General features: G+C 51.4%; 1 protein-coding gene and 1 long non-coding RNA gene across 8 annotated transcripts in view; one reads left to right on the top strand and one right to left on the bottom strand.

The window, feature by feature from the left end:
- LOC134477722 (uncharacterized) overlaps window positions 1-1,994 on the bottom strand; it is a 43,465-nt gene extending 41,471 nt beyond the window's left edge. Inside the window, exon 1 of the long non-coding RNA XR_010049880.1 lies at window positions 1,700-1,994. This is a non-coding gene — a long non-coding RNA (uncharacterized LOC134477722). The remainder of the gene's footprint in view (window positions 1-1,699) is intronic.
- The window catches only part of Elp4 (elongator acetyltransferase complex subunit 4), a 195,056-nt gene extending 183,562 nt beyond the window's left edge, over window positions 1-11,494 (top strand). For all 7 annotated transcript variants that reach the window (XM_063256731.1, XM_063256727.1, XM_013146774.3 and 4 more), the window contains one exon: window positions 11,115-11,494. In XM_063256731.1, the coding sequence (XP_063112801.1) occupies window positions 11,115-11,246 (132 nt within the window). In that variant the 3' untranslated portion in view covers window positions 11,247-11,494. The remainder of the gene's footprint in view (window positions 1-11,114) is intronic.
- Window positions 11,495-15,623: the final 4,129 nt, after the last annotated feature.

Genomic DNA, 15,623 nt, shown 5'->3' with positions numbered 1-15,623 from the left:
AAGAAACAACATGTAGATTTTTTATTGTTGACCGGTCATTAATATCTGAAATAATTTTCTCCTCATACCCAGAAACTTTAAATAACAGACTTGGCCCTCTCTTTTAAAAAAAGTTCTCTTCTTCCCTTTAATGCATTGGGAATAAATATAAAAAACACATTCAGTTTAGTAAGCTGTGATTGTTAATTTCTTATGTGATCCTTTACCGTTAAGTCCTTAACTTAGGGGAAAAATAATCATTACAGAACCAAAACTGCACACATAAATATAATAAATTTCAAATACAAATAAAGTTCAGCTCTTAAATATGTATTTGCCTCAGTTGCATTGTTTTTTTTTTTTTAGTAAACAGAAATATTTTTAAAGTCATCTGAATAAAAGAGAAAATAACCATGAAAGCACAAGGGCAGTAAATACAATTTTTATAAAACAAGACCATGCACAGCTGACCTGCGGTCTGGCTCTTGTACATCTACCTGCAGTTTGATTTTCCTGCACTCTTTATTAACGTGAGACGCGTACACATACAGTCTCTGGCCTGGGCACAGTGTGGATGTTACTGAGTCCTTTGGACTGGCAGAAGTTTAAAAATTCTTTTGACTTTTTACAAGTGAGGATATGTTCCCATTTTTATTTTTTCCATGACTGTAAAGATAGTTTTAGACTTCTGATTTTGGAATGTAATCAATGATCTTCTTATGTGAATTATTAATATTTAGTTACAAAGAAATCATTTCTAAGATGCAGTGCTAAAATGTACAAGCCAGTTAAGAGAGTTAGAATGTGAACATAAAAGTAAATCTGCGATGCTAAACTGGAGGCAATTGTTAAAAATTTCCACTTAAAAAGAGTCTGGTATGTATTTGAACATACTCCACATTTATAGACACTTGATCAGGTGTTGATGTACTGACTGAAACACAGTAAGAATAAACTACTAAATCCTTTCAGGACATGGAATAGCATACATAAAAACAAATACACCAGTACTTGATACATTTTTAAAGAAAAACTCCATTTTTTCATCATTTGTTAAATTGCCAAACTTGTCAATATTACACGTTAGAAATAATCTGATGGTAGTTTTTCCACAAATCATTTTTTCATTCCCTTTGAGCATCTTGAGAAATTTTAATGTGTATTTACAAAATGAATGGAGCTGACTAGCGTGTACAGAGATGTATATTTTATTTAATTTAGCTCTTGGGAGCTCAGAGAATAGTCTCTTTTCCCCTGACAGGATCAGAATCACCCCCTGCTCCTGCTGCTGGGTGTGACTGCAGGAATCCTGGAAGGAGCACCAGCCACCTGCAGGCTGGAAGGAAGGGGGACGCTGGCCTCGGTCCTGTAGCCGCAGTGGCCCCTTCCCTCCCAGAGGACTGGGGGACTGAGCCAATTCAGGGTCTCAAGTCGCTTCTTCCCAGTCCCAGCTCTTTCAGAGCTGCCTGTAAACAGATTTAGCTCAATGGTGAAGTTAAGTAGTGGGGCGAAAAAATCCTCCACGTATAAAGCAAATGAGTTTTTAAAGAAAAGAAAATAATCTCTATGAGAAATTACTTCTAAATTATCCATGTGGAAATTAAGCCAGCTTTTTTTATCATTTCCATATAAATGCATTTTGATTAAACCAAACAAATAAACCAAAAAAACCCACCAAAAAACCCTAAAAGTAAGCATAGTGATTTATCAGCGTACTCACAAAGACTTCAGTCTCCTCCGCACTTTCTGTGCTTTTTTCTTGCTCTATCTGCTCCATCTCCTTTAACTTCCTCCTGAGCACACAGAGGCCTTCCCCAGGACTGAGCTGAGTCCAGCTCATTGCTGCCTGGAACTGTGTCCTGTCCCCACTCCGGACTGGGTCTTGGCTGGCCCAGTACATGCAGAGCGCCCTTTGAAACTGGTGAGTTGGGGAGGGGAGAGGTGCTGGGGCCAGGGACCGCGTGGGACCGGGGCGCCTGGAGTCTGTCCCGCGTGTGCAGTGCAATCCAGGCAGGAGTTTGCAGGGTAGCTGGCCTTCTAGAAGCAAAGGGGACAGGGGTGCTATTTCTCCCTAAATTTTACTAAGACTAGCAGTTGGGCTGGGGATTTAACTCAAGGACATAAGCACCTGCCTTGCAAACATGAGGTCGTGAGTTCTATCCCCACTACCAAAAAGAAAAAAGAAAAAAAAAACTTTAACAATTAACTGAAGTTTAGGCCTAAAAGTTGATAAAGTATTCATGACAACATTCACGTTATAGATTTACACCCTCAGATAAACAGTCAGATGCAGAGCAGCAATAATATCTGTCAGGTACTATACTTAATATCTCCCCCACGTTAAAGTTGGAGGGGGAGATTACTGCACTCAGCAGATCTACCTTTGTCTGTTATGAAGAGTGGGGAAAAATCTTTGTTGTAGATGATACTTTTCACATGTGCAAAGTTTTTATCCACTCAGCGTAGACAAGGCCAAACTTCATTTTGTCAAACCAAAACCATGCCATCAGGTGCCCTTGGTAAAGCAGTGGTATCACCTTCTGTGCACCAGACTGGTAGAAGAAATTAGGAATGGCTTAGCAGAGCTCAAGCACAGAAAGTATTTTCGTGTTCTTCTCTTTGGATTCACATTCATACCAGGTAGACTTTGTCACATACCTATAGAGAAGAAGAACTTGTTCATGCATGCAGAACAAAATAAAATAAGATTAAAAGTGCCAGGAAATCAGCCTGCTTCAAAACCCATTAAAGTGTGCCTGTCCCCCAGCTTTACAAAAGTGTTAATTGTGGCGTTCCAGTCATGTAAATATGGTCCCCGGGGTGGGGGCGGGGAGCGAGGGACTCAATGGCACTGTGAAGGCGCAGCCCGGGCAGCGCCTGCCTGGCTCTCAGTGCCCAGAAATGCTTCGCGGACGCTCCGGGCTGCCTAGCAATGGGACTCGCTGCTCCTGGCGAGCTCGACAAAGTAAATACAACGACTGAACACAAGGCAGCGCCTAGTAAAAGCAACAATCCCCCCTTGTGAGCACCTACACTGGCCGCATTAGAAATCCCTTCTTTATACCCAGGAGCTGGCAGGCCCTGCTGGGTGGGGGCCTCAGAGAAAGCACAGAGGAGCCACAAGACGAGGCCGCTCCACGAGCCTCCACAGCCATTGTCCAGGCTCCACAGTGCGCGCAGGTGGTTTGCGGCAGAGGGACATGTGGGCTGCGCCAGGCGACCTGCAGCCCTGTCCCCACGCACGCAGCATGTGATACTGTGACCACCACTCCCACAGGCACATCTTCGGATGGCATGGTTTAGGGCTCGTGTACTGTGAGCCTCGTGCTGGTCCAGGTGGGTGGCACAGCCACAGGTGGGTCTGTAACACCCGAGTTGCTGGGATTCAGCAGTCGCCTCACTGCGTGCACATTCAGCTGCCAACGGGTGACCCCAGAGGAGACGCCTGGTGAGAGTAACCTGAGTTTGAATCCTGCACATGCAGATGAAGGTTGCTTGCTTTCCTGGCCCCCATTTCTGGTCCGTCACACTTTCAGAGAGAAAGGAAAGGGGGCCAGGAGGCCTCAAATGGTCACACCTCAGCCTCACTCCTCAAAGAATGCTGCACAAGCTCCACATATGTGCGAGCGCTGTGTAGTCCAGAACCATTTCATGTTCTTGAGGCACTGGGCCTGGGACCAAGAGAGACACTGTCCACAAGTCAGGGAGGAGTGACCCTTCCCACACAGCGCCTGTGGGTCCAGATGCCTCCACAGCCTCTCTCTGAAAGGACCTGTCCCCTTCCTTCCGCTGGGAGGTGGCCCCAGGCCCCAGATCTCAATTGTCCAAATTGTGCCCCCCCCCACGGGAGCTGGAGCCCCCAGATCACATGGGAGCCAGGCTGGCCTTGGACAGCTGTCTAGGGAGCTCTGCAAAGCCTCCTTCAGGTCAGGGTGCAAAAAGAGAGGCTCCCAGGCACCATGGATGCCTGGGCTGACTTCACCCATGCACACCTTTGTCCCCAGCAGAGACTGACGTGGCAGAGTCCCTGTTACAGTTGCGTTATTCTGGCTGTGACCTAAGTGTTTTCCAGTCCTGGTCATGTTAAAACAGCAGTGGGAATAAAATGAACCAAAGAACAGAGGGGAAACCAAAGGACAAAGATACCACCTTCATTGTGTGTGGGAAGAAAACAGTGGGGAAGGGACGCTCTGTAGGGACCCCTGTCCTCTGCAGGGACCTGTGTCCTCTGCACACGTACAGGTGGAGAAGGCGCAGAGCAGGAACCCCGCATCCTACAGGAGGGACACCGCATTCAGATGCTGAGCTCCCTGTCAAGGTCCAACCCCACATGAGAGGATGATGCTTGCAGTGCCCCCAAGGCTCCCACTGAGCCTCTTCCCAGGCTGCCACCCGGCCTCCCTGCAGTCCTCCATGACCAGGTGGACCCCAAGAGTTGCCGCCTCCACCAGAGGAGGCGAGCAGAGACACTGGGCCACCAGGTCTCTAAAACCAGAAGGAAGCAGGAGGCACCACAGCTGCATTTTCCCATTAAATTCACTTCCTCACTGCCTCTCACTCTCTCGTGCACTAACCCCACAGCAACAAGCTGTGACAGACTCCACAAGGGTGGCCCCTGCCTCCCAGGCCATGCTCTGAGCCCTGATCCTGGCTGGCCCTGAAAGCTTATTTCTGATGAGGACTTTCCCCTCTTTGCACAGCCTGGGCCCCTTTCCTGCAGGCTGTGCGGGTCCCTCAGCCGTGCCCTCACAACACGCAGCACGGCTTCTGCTCCACTGGGTGGTGCCCTCTGCTGGCACCCGCCATCCGGGTGTCATGGCTCCCCTTGGGCTGAGCCAGGTGAACATCACGGCTGGTCCGATCACTGTGGGTGCCAGGGAAGCGGGGCCTTCCTATGTCTAGGCCGGAGAAATCAGACATAGCAGGAATCAGAGCACAGGCCGGGGATGGGTTGCCAATGTTGTGGGATCTCCCTGCTCCTTTCCTCGTTTCCCGCCAGCCACATGGTGCAGGGCAGAGGGAAACACTGACTTCCCGGTCCTCGAACTCCAGGGAGGGACTGTCACTCTCTGCCGCTGCTTGTGACGTTGTGGGGTGGGTGTCCACGTGTACTGCCCCTGCTCTGGCCGGCAGCCCTGCCTGCTCCTGTGAAGCTTTCCTTTGTGTCCTCTTCGGTCAGCTCTCATAGGCTTCTCGTCCTGGCCCTGTGATCGCTGCCACCGCAGGACACGATATGGAGGGTGGTACGGGTTTCGAGGTTGGGGGAGTGTTATGGATTAAAAACTGGTGGTCAGTTTAACACTAGCTGAATTAACTCAGCATGGTGCTTAGAGTAGATGGCCCACCTAAGGAAAGCTGCCAGCATAAATAGAGATGTGGAGAAGATGAGCAAGGCATTGTGGGTTTCTCTAAGTGTTACTGTTTGAGCCACTGGTTCTCCTGGAGGAGCTCATCATGACTGACTAGCTTCCCCAGGGTGAGTTCAACCGTTGTCATCAGAGGAGCTCGGGACCTTGTTGGTGAGAGTGGCTATGGCTCACTTTGAGAGAGCTCTGGTCCTTACATAGAGCATCTCTTCTTGGCTCCAGGGGGAAGATGTGTGTTGTTTAATCTCCAGGACAAACTCATCACACTGGCTTTCTGGCATGTCCTCAACTGTTCTTGTCAGAGGAGCTTGGGACTCTGTATCACTGAGGATGGCTGTGGTGCTTTTCAGGACAGCCCTAGTCTTTGTTTTGAGCGTGACTTCTCAGCTCCAGTGTAGAACCCTCAACCTACTGGCAGCTCTTTGAACCTTCTGGCATAGACTTTCTAGCTTCTACAGCTGACCCTTCGGCCTTCCCAGCAGATCTGTAAAACAGACTGGTGTGAGTCCTTGTTGTGGGCTCTAGACCTTTAGTTGGACTCATGGGAGGCACTGTCATGGGTTCTAGGTTTTCAGCAGGACTCATGCAGTACATTGCTGTGGGATCCAGGCCCTTTGGCCGAATATTCTGTGTTTAGTGTTGCACACAGATTTCCTGCACTTCCTTGTGTTTAACTCTGGGTGGCCGCCATAAAATAATACTATCAATTCTGGGTCCTGTGTGTAATTGTCCTCATAACCCCTGACCACTGCAGGGACTGACAGCTGGTTTAGGGACTGAGAAACCCTGACATGTATGTAGGCTGTGGCTTCTCCGACCTCCCAGGTGCTCCTTGCTGTCAGAGGTCCTGGGTTCCTTTCCTTCCCTTCCATTCCGCCATGACTGTCATAGCCCGAGCTGAGAGCTTGTCCCATGCCGTTCAAGGGTTCATGGCAAGAAATAATGCCACCTATCCCACAAAATGAAGATCACTGACTGAAGCTGCAGTTGTTGGTGTAACTGGGGGACCATGGACACTGCCGCCCCGGCCCAAGCTGGGCCTTCCCTGGGGTCGGTGGCTCACTGTCTCCTGGGGGCTGCATGGATACTGGGCTCCAGCCGAGGCATAGACCTCAGCAAAGGCCACTGCCGGGTGTGGAGCAGGTGCTGGCTCGGATGTGTCCAGAGCCACAGCCTGAGTACCAGGCCTCTGGTGGGCCTGGATCACATCACGGTGAGCACAAAGGTGCCAGGTTGGCGCTGGGGCCTTCTCAGGTCAGACAGACGTGTCTGTTACCAGCTTCTATACAAACAGGGTGTCAGTCAGGCCATTAGGACAGACCCAAGTTGCTGTGGTAACTCAGGTAGCACTATGTGGGACTCCCACAGGGGAGCCCAGGTGGGTGGCTACGGCCCTCCTGGTAGCCAAATGGATCAGGAAATCCTAGACTCATTCTGTGATGTTGCTCTGCCCTCTTCACGTGGTCCTGGATGGCTGCTGCAGTACCACCCCTCACACCCACATTCAGCATGTGGAACAAGCAAATTCAGGTTTACCCTAACATTTGCAGAGCAGCAAGAAAGAAAAGAGTTATGTCTGGCTGTTTAAGTTATAAAGCCAAACAAGCTGTTCTTCCTCAGGAGCCTAGGTTAAACTTCGGGCCCAGGTTCCACACCAGAGTCTGGAGACCTGGGGGCACTCAACCTACAGCACCGCCCCCAGGAGGACCACTGCTCACACTGTGGACACCCAGCTGCACAGCCCCCATCCACACCTCTGCCAACAGCTGTGCGGGCCAGTGACCACAGTCATCCCCCTCGGGGAGGAGCTGCAGCCCTCTGCTGTGAGGTCCTGAGTACCCAGGGTGTGGTCGAGCAGAAGGGGCACAGAGCCAGGCTCAGTGCCACACATCTGTAATCCCACCTCTGAGGGAGGCTGAGGCAGGAGGATCACAAGTGCAAGGCCTGCCTGTGCAACTGAGCAAGAACCTGTCTGAATATGAAAATTAGAAGGGCTGAGAATACAGCTTGGTGGTAGAGATCCCCTGGACCTAATCCCCGTTACTACCTTTAAAAACAGAAAAGACAGAGGCCTACATGCTCACTTCACCCTGAAGCCCCTTGGCCAGCAGAGAGAGCTGACTGAAGTGGCTGGGTCAGGGTAGGCAGGGGCCCAGGAATCACCCAGATGTTAGCCAGAAGATGTCCCAGGAGCCTTAAGGTGCAGCTGTGCACTGAGCCTGCCCAGGGCCAGGCAGCCTGGACCCCGCAGCTGGCCAGGGCCTAGCCCCACACACCAGCACTCTCAGACCTGCGGCTCCAATCCCTGACCTGGACTTCTCTGTGTCCCCTCCCTATCACGTCCACAGGAGGCGCAGGCACCTTGGTGCATGGCAGTGCTGGTGGAGCCAGGGAGATAGCCCCAGCGCAGGGTGCTGCAGGTCACCACTGACACCGGTGCACTTTCAGGGACGGGAGAAACCGTGCCAGCGGCACCTGAAACTCTGATGCCTGTCTATGTGATGCTGAGCAAAGCAAACTGTGACTCTGGGGCTGGATGGTGTTGGAAGGGCGAGGACACCTCTCTGTTGTCCACCGAGGGTCACAGGGCACTGTCAGCGCTCTCAAAAGCAGCCTGCAGGGCCCTGCCGCGATGCCTGGGAGACCCTTCTTTCCCGGGGTTTGCCCACCATGCCTATTATGCCTGGTGTCACCTGCACTCATTGCCTTGTAACTGTCCTTTCTGGTCCTGGGTTAGGCAGGTGCATGGGGCATGGTCTTGCTGCAGGCTCTGGAGAAACTAGGTGGGGCAGCGTAGGGGCACCTCAGCCTGGCCCTGGGCTCCAGGGTGCCCACCCATCCCTCTACAGGGGCTGCCTCATCACCAGGCCTGAGCTGGCATCTTCAGAGCTGCCCACCTGTCCTTGGCACGGATGCTTTGTTTTAGGCGAGGTGGTGATGAGCGTCTCCTGCAGGATCCACAAAGCTGCTTCCTCCACAGCAAGGAGGAGATGGGGCACTCGCCCAGGGCCTGGCCTAGAGCTGCAGTGTGGACTAGGAAAGATAAGCGCCCAGCATTAGGCTGCGAGCTGGAAAATAGCATCGCATGTGGAGCCTGGGTGCACTTTTGTATGTAATGTGGTTTTTATTCAGACCCTCGCCCAGTGCAGCCCGGCTGTCTTCAGCCGCCGTCCCCTGCAGCCTGAGCTGTCGTCCAAAGGCGGTCACAGAGCACGTTTCTCAGATGACAGATCTGGGACGAGGCAGCTTCTGAACACACACGTGTCAGGGCAAGGGCCTGGAGCCCTCGAGGGAAGCCCCACACTCTTGGCGGCCCAAATCTGTTCTTCCGTCTTCCTGGCTGCTGCCCCTCTGTGAGGCCTCCAGGTCAGGATCCCCTGCGCAGTGTCTCGCCACCACACAAGCATGCCACTCCCAAGTGCCACTGGCAGTGTGGTCCCTCTGTCCCCCAAACCCTTATACCCATGAGGCACACGTGAGTGGTGCTGACTGTCCTTCCGGCCTCATGTCCCACGTGACACACAGCTACCTGGACCAACCAGCTTCCACTGCAGCCCTAGGAGTCGCTTCATGGGTAATTAGCCACCAGGCACCCTACCAGGGTGAGGGACCATCACACCCAGGTTACTGCTTGTGCTGGTGATCGAGTCCATCTGTGTTGTCTCAGGGCTCTGCTCCCCCTCACCCCCCAGTAGAGTGATCTCCTGCTGCCCTCCCCAGCGACTCCTGTGTCCCTCCTCTCCTGCGGGTCAGCTGAGAGTCCTCTGTGTGCTGTCCCATCCGGTCCTAAGAACTCCAGATGTGTGGAGGGCACTTGCTTCACAACGCCTCCCACAATCTCAGAGTTCGTGTCCCCCTTTCGTAAGCAGCCCACAGCCACCCAACCTCACATGGGAGGGTCTGATCAGAAGGACAAACAGGGCACCCTTCCCCTGCTACGGGTCACCTTCCAGCACATGCCCTGTGCTCGTTATGTGGGTGACAAGTTCTTCGGGGTGGAAACTCAGACATGATACAGGGTCTGCTTCTCCACATGGACAGGGCGAGAGGCCGTATCTAGCACCTCATGCCTCTTCCCAAGTCCCGAACTGCCTTGCTTCCCTTCTGCCTGACATCCTTTCTGGGACAAACTGGAGAGTAAAGAAAGGGAAGAATTATTTAACACAGAGAGATATTTTTAGCGTTCACCAAGCACACTTGGAGGTGCTTGGAGGAAGAGTTTTGCAGGGACATCACTGCATGTCACAGTTTTGCCTGACCTGGGGGCATTCTTGCTGTGTCTCTGTGACAGCCCCTGTTCTCCTAAATGTGTATGTATAAAAAGATAAGTCTGGGCAAACTGAAATCGGGAGATTTTCATAAAGTATTTTAAATGCATTAAAATATTTTGATCATTTGCACACAGCTTGTGTTTACATAACAATAAATAACCCTTTTATCAGAAAAGACACTGGCTGGAACATATGTTTGTGGACCACAATATTTTGACACACACAAAAACAAGTGGCTGTAGCCTTTTTCTATCTTTTTTCCTCCCTTTTCCGTGTCGAAGGGGGTTTCTGAGGGAAGGGTCTCGACTGAGCATCTAGGGTCAGTGCCCGGAGGGCTGGAGCACCCTGGCTGGGCCCCCTCCATCCCCAAGCCACAGCACCTCACCAAGCAGCTGTGCTCACTCCTGGGGCCCTGGGGACCCCAGAACCTATGCATACCCAAAGCCATCCCTGAAGTGGGGCGGGCTCACTGCGTCACCTGCATGCCTTCCACGTACTCAGGCCACATCTGCACGCCTGCTGCATGGCAAAGTGTTGTGGACAGGTGGTTGCCGTGCCGGCTAGGGTGAGGGTAGGGTGGGGTCTGGACACATTTGAGCGCACACGGCTCTTCCCAAGTATTTTCAGCCTGGGGTGGCTGAGTGAGCAGATGCGAAATTTACCGATACAGAAAGCCAACCACTGCTTCCTTTCAGTTTGGGTTTTTATAAAACCAGTTGTGAGCTCGGAGTCCTGGTAATTAAAGGGATTTGGTACTGTTGGCAACAGCAGAAAGTTCTTGTGAAATATGACTGGTTCCCACTCATTACAGTGCTTGGTACCGTTGTGGTCAGTGGTCTGCCCCCGTCACCGGGGCCTGGAAAGGTCAGCAGAGTGGGCCCACAATAGTGCACAGCGTGAGCCAGCGTCACGCACAGCAGCTGACTCCCCGCAGGAGACCTATGGTGGGGCTCACAGCCAGCCCACCTAACAGTGGGGACCATGGCAGCATGGGCTGCTGCCCTGTTTCACCACGCTGACATTTCTCTGAAGATTATAAGTGCCTAAAAAAAGGATAGCCGCCATGAAATAAATCATCAGGTCAACTGACAGAAAGGGAAGTAAGCATTTCTGGGGATTCATGATTCCTGAATTTGATTCAGAAGCATTTGGGGCCAGGTAGGGGCAGGCTGCTGTCACTCGTGGTTTTCCAGTCTGTAGGTTCACACATTCTCATCTTTACCTAAATAAAAAAGTGTCAGCGTGTCAGGTTTGGCCTCTGCCACATCCCAGCAGCCTCGAGACAAAGCCTCTGCCCTGTCCATAATTCGAAAAAGTCTCCTAAGAGCAGGATGCACTGTCTCAGGCACCAGCCTTCGGAATTCTCCGGAGCAGGGACCCAAGAGGCAGGACTAACTGCTGTTTTGCAGCGCGTGATGTGATGTTGTCTTCTGAAGTATGCTGGCAAGAGCAGCATTAACTTTGCCCTTCTTTCTCCTCCCTGAAACCTGCTGCACAGCGCCTGCACCTGCCTCCGGACCTGTCAGACGCCGCGAGCCGATGGTGTGCACAGGACCCAGCCAGAGCCACCCCGCCACTGGGCCCGGGCTGCAGTGGGCTGGCCAGGGGCGAGAAGCACCTGGACTTCTAGAGACCGGCAGCCACACTGAGCCCTGAGCCCGATGCACCCGTCAACTCCACTGCCAGCGCCGCCCTCTGCCCTGTCCCTGTCCAGACAGCTCTTCCAGGCTGAGCCTCCCTCCGAGCCCCACTTTATCTACCAACTTTCTGCACAGAAACAGGACAGTAGAGACACTTTTGTCTTGGAATTTGGCATTCACTGTTTAAAGCAAGTAGGTGATTTATTTTTCAATAAATACAAAGAAAAGATCAAAAATATCCAGCTGCCTCGCGGTAGTCATTGCTGCCCGTGTGCCAAGGGACAGCAGAATGGCAGACACGAGATGCAGGTCGCCTGTGGAAGCGTGTTCTCTTTCTTTCTGAAATAGTCAGTGTCAAGAGAAATGCGGGGAATTTTAAGAAAATTCTGTTGTTGATACATGGAATGCATGTGCATTCTGTTGTGAAAATGATGCAAACAGAATAGTATTTGGGGTTGGGACTCCGTTCATCAGTCTGCCAGAGCAGGTAATACAGAGAGAGCTGGAGGGGCAGAGAGCAGGGAAAGAGGGGTGCACTTCCAGCCAGGAGTCCGAGCACTGAAGTCAGCACTAGGAAACTGGTTGCCAGATGCCATTCAGGACCAAAATTCAAGCTGACAGCCATGCCAGACAGCAGGGGCGGCATCCGGCAGAGCTGGAGAGAGGTTTGCAGAGTCCAGGTCTAAGGCACAGCGGAGAAAGAAAACCAACCAACCGGACCTCCGCTTCATGGCGGAGAGCCTTTGTTAATGGTGAGCCTCGGTGAGTGTGTAAATTCCGGGCATAGAAACCTGTCTCTGGGGTATGCAGCCCCCGAGGCCAGCTTTCATACAAAATGCAGGATTTGGAAATCAGAGTCCCATTTCCTCAGAGCCTTTGACAAATAATGGACAGAAAGTGAAAGTGAAAAAGGAACTTGCATATTTCAGTCAAGCATTTCAATTTTTAAAAACCTATTTAACCTCCATTGGGAGAAACCGAATTTCCAAAATGCATTTTCAAATGTATTCGAGTATTTTGAAGCAGTTATAACTAGCATTTTCAAGCAGTTTGCTTTTAATATACCACAAATTATACTGTATTTGCTCTTGACAACATTGTAGAAAACAAAGACTAGGTTTTTAAAACTGTCTACCAGTATGATGAATGCCAGTCACTCAAAAAAAAAAAAAGCCCACCGCGGCATAAACACACGCTGTACACAGCTTTCATTCGGAATCGGAATAATTGAATCGATGACAGCGATTTGCCAGGGTGTCAAATCTCTCCATCACACCCTGTCACTACCAGTTTATTTTTTGTGATCAAAATCAAAAAGACAACTATTTTGTCACCATTTCATTAGTACTAAAAATTCAAGTTTCTTCTTTTTTTTTTTTTTTTAGAATGTCTGGTTTATTTTTTTTCATCTCTTTTAATTCTAAAGACACAAATTCTTCTCCATTTTCTTTTCAAAATAAAGTTCCAGGATTGATCTGTCAGTTAAAATTAAAGGGCTTTTCTATGAAGCAAAAGTGCTTTTAAGACTTAAAGCAACTTCAGGCATCAGTTTGGTCCCTAGATAATAAACAATGCGGTGCAGACTCCACAAAAGCTGTGCTGTGGCCTTTGAAAGCATTAGCAGCCGTCTGCTAAATAAATCCAGATGAATGCTTCAGTCGAATTATTATCTTAATAACTCTAACCTTTTCCTTACCGTGTTGTGGTTCGTTTTATACAAACACACAACAGAACAATTACACAGCATTTGACTCTGAAAAGGAAATGTGAGGTCATCAGATATGTAAATTGCTTGTCAAAATACTTAATAGGTCATTGATTTACTTCCCCATACCACATCTATAAAATTAACGGCCAATTACAAGTTAATATATGCTACACAAATAGATAAATACTACAAAAACCCAGTGTACCTGCTTGGAGCCGTATCGGAGAGTTGAAAGAAACTTGCCAAACTTGGTAAAGTGCGTGCTGAACAGTAAAGGGTGCTGGGCTTTCAAAGCATCAGCCTTGGTTTTTCTGACTCAATGGACGCTGTGTAAAAGGAAGCCAGTCCTGCTAGACAGTGCTCACATCCTGGCTTTCCTCTGATAAGAACCAGCTCTAAAAGTGTGTTTCTCTTACTCCTGGACATTTACTTTAAAAAATAATGGCCTTCAAAAGTGCCAGTGTATGCATACAGACTCTTGTGAGGTGATGTGAAATACACATTCTGCTAACAGACTTTTTAGTCACCAGTTATAAACAGTTAAGAACAGTCGCAATGTAAGGCCTGGGAACGTCCTCCTCGCTTTTAAATGTTTCCAGTCACTGAGCTCAGGGCCCTGTGTGTGGCTCCTTTCTTGTGCTAGATCTGCCTGCCTTCAGCACGAGGTCAATATTTTGACTGCTGCCATCTGCTCAGGTACCGGGCAGTGAGAGACCCGTCTGAATCTGGTTTTAGTCGCCACCAGCCAATGCCACTCTTCTCTTGCTCTCTTCCATTCATTCTTGCTCTCCAACTCCAGGATCTCCAACGCTAACCCAAGATGACATAAAAACGCTTCACCGGAGACTTTGCTCAGCTAGTCTCGGGTCTACCTTCTGAGTTTCGTGACCGAGACACTCATGCACACATGCACAAAGGTGGCGGCCTTGGTCACGTGTTCCAGCCCATCATGAATGTCATTCTGAGATACCGTGTTCCCAGAGGGTCCCTCCCGGCAGCTACAAGATGGAGTCACACTGACTCAGTCACTGCACTGTGAGCTGAAATTGGGCATGTGACTCTCATGAGGCAAATACAGGGCCCAAAACCAGCTTCTCATTGGGTTTTTGTCTTTGTCAACCTAAGATCTGCAGCACAAAGAAAGGCGCAGGTGCTAGACACCCTGTAGGATGACATGCTCACGGCCAGCCCCAGTTCACCAGCGCTGTCTCAGGAGCAGGGCCGCGCCCACGTGCCTTCTACCCAAATCAACCAGCCTGAGGCCTCCCCGTTAAATGGTGCTCTCCTCCTAGTCACGCAGCTCTCATTGTGTCCATCTGACTTCCCAGTTGTATCTGGGGACAAATGGGGCTGCTGGTTCCAGGGTTCCTCCTGAGCCCTTCACCCTGGAGACCAAGGGTCCAAATGCCCCGGCGGGTGTCGTCTGGGAGATACAGCAATGCACCTATCAGCAAATAAATCAACAAAAATAAGTTATCACATCAGTGGGCAAGGCCAGCAGCCAGGCACGGCCACTCAACTGTCAGTGTGCTGTCCTCAGAATCCTGGACAACTCAGAGGGACCCTGCATGTCCTGGGGTGGTAGCTGCAGGGAGCAGCGTCCTCACTCTGCTCAGCCAGGGCTCCTGTGCCTGGGGAGCTGCTCTCAGCTGCACCTGCATCTGTGCCTGAGCACACAAGCCCGCTGCCCACCAGGCCCAGCCTGGTGCCCATCGCTGCAGTGGGATGCTGGCCCACATCACAGCCGCCTGGAAACTCCCTCCTTACCCGGGATAGGCCGGCCACTCCCATGTCCCCGGTGGTCTCCTGGGCACTACCCTCGGGGAGCAGAGGCTGCAGGGCACTAGGAGCAGAACCATCTGCACGGGCCAGTGCACACGCACACGCATGCACTCCGCCCCTGTGCACAAGCGGAAGGGAAGCCTCAGTGCACGGCAGGCCAGACACCTGCACCCCTGCGAGCCGCCCAGGCCTCCCTGACCCAGAAGGCGGCAGGTGCCGAGCTAGGGCCGGTTCCAGTCATCCGGTTGATTTCTGCATTTTTCATCATCTGCCTTCAGGGATTAACAAAAGAGCCGTGCGGGCCGCGGTCAGGAGCCAGCGCATCTCCTCCGAGGCCGGGCGTGCAGAGGCCTGACCTCGCCCACAGGTCCGCGGAAGAAGAAGCCTCAGTGGGTTACAGTTTGCAGCGTGGACCGCAGCAGTGACCCGGCCAAGCCCTGCACCCAGGGGTCAAGGCCTGCATGGCCCCATGTGCAGCTCTGCTCTCCCAGCGCTCCGCTTGTGATGCCTCCACACGCAGCATCCACCCTCGTGGCCAGCGCGGCTCGCCAGTGGGCGCAGCTTCGGCTGCAGGGCCCTGTGGAAACGGCGGCCCTCGCGGTCACTGTACCCCCGTTGGAGGCCTCACTTCGGAAAACTGGCAAGGGTCCTGATGACACAGCAGGGTCTCAGGGGCTTTGGTCGGGAGGCAAGGGGCAGGCCGGGGACCCCGAGCCGTCCATTTGGAATATGGGCTGTGATCGGGCACGGGGCCACACAACTTAAGGGGAAGTTTTTCCAGTTGTGTGATGGGGGAGAATTACTGCTTCAAGGGATGTGATCTAACATGGGAACAAACTTTGTAACACCACACTGTAAAGTTAAAAAAAAAGTGGTA

This window comes from Cavia porcellus, unplaced genomic scaffold (genome assembly GCF_034190915.1).
Source record: "Cavia porcellus strain 051 isolate PalLab524CR breed Dunkin Hartley unplaced genomic scaffold, mCavPor4.1 scaffold_9, whole genome shotgun sequence".
NCBI classification, from domain to species: domain Eukaryota; kingdom Metazoa; phylum Chordata; class Mammalia; order Rodentia; family Caviidae; genus Cavia; species Cavia porcellus.
The sequence above is the reverse complement of the archived record's forward strand: the minus strand, read 5'-3'. Positions and strand labels throughout refer to the sequence as shown.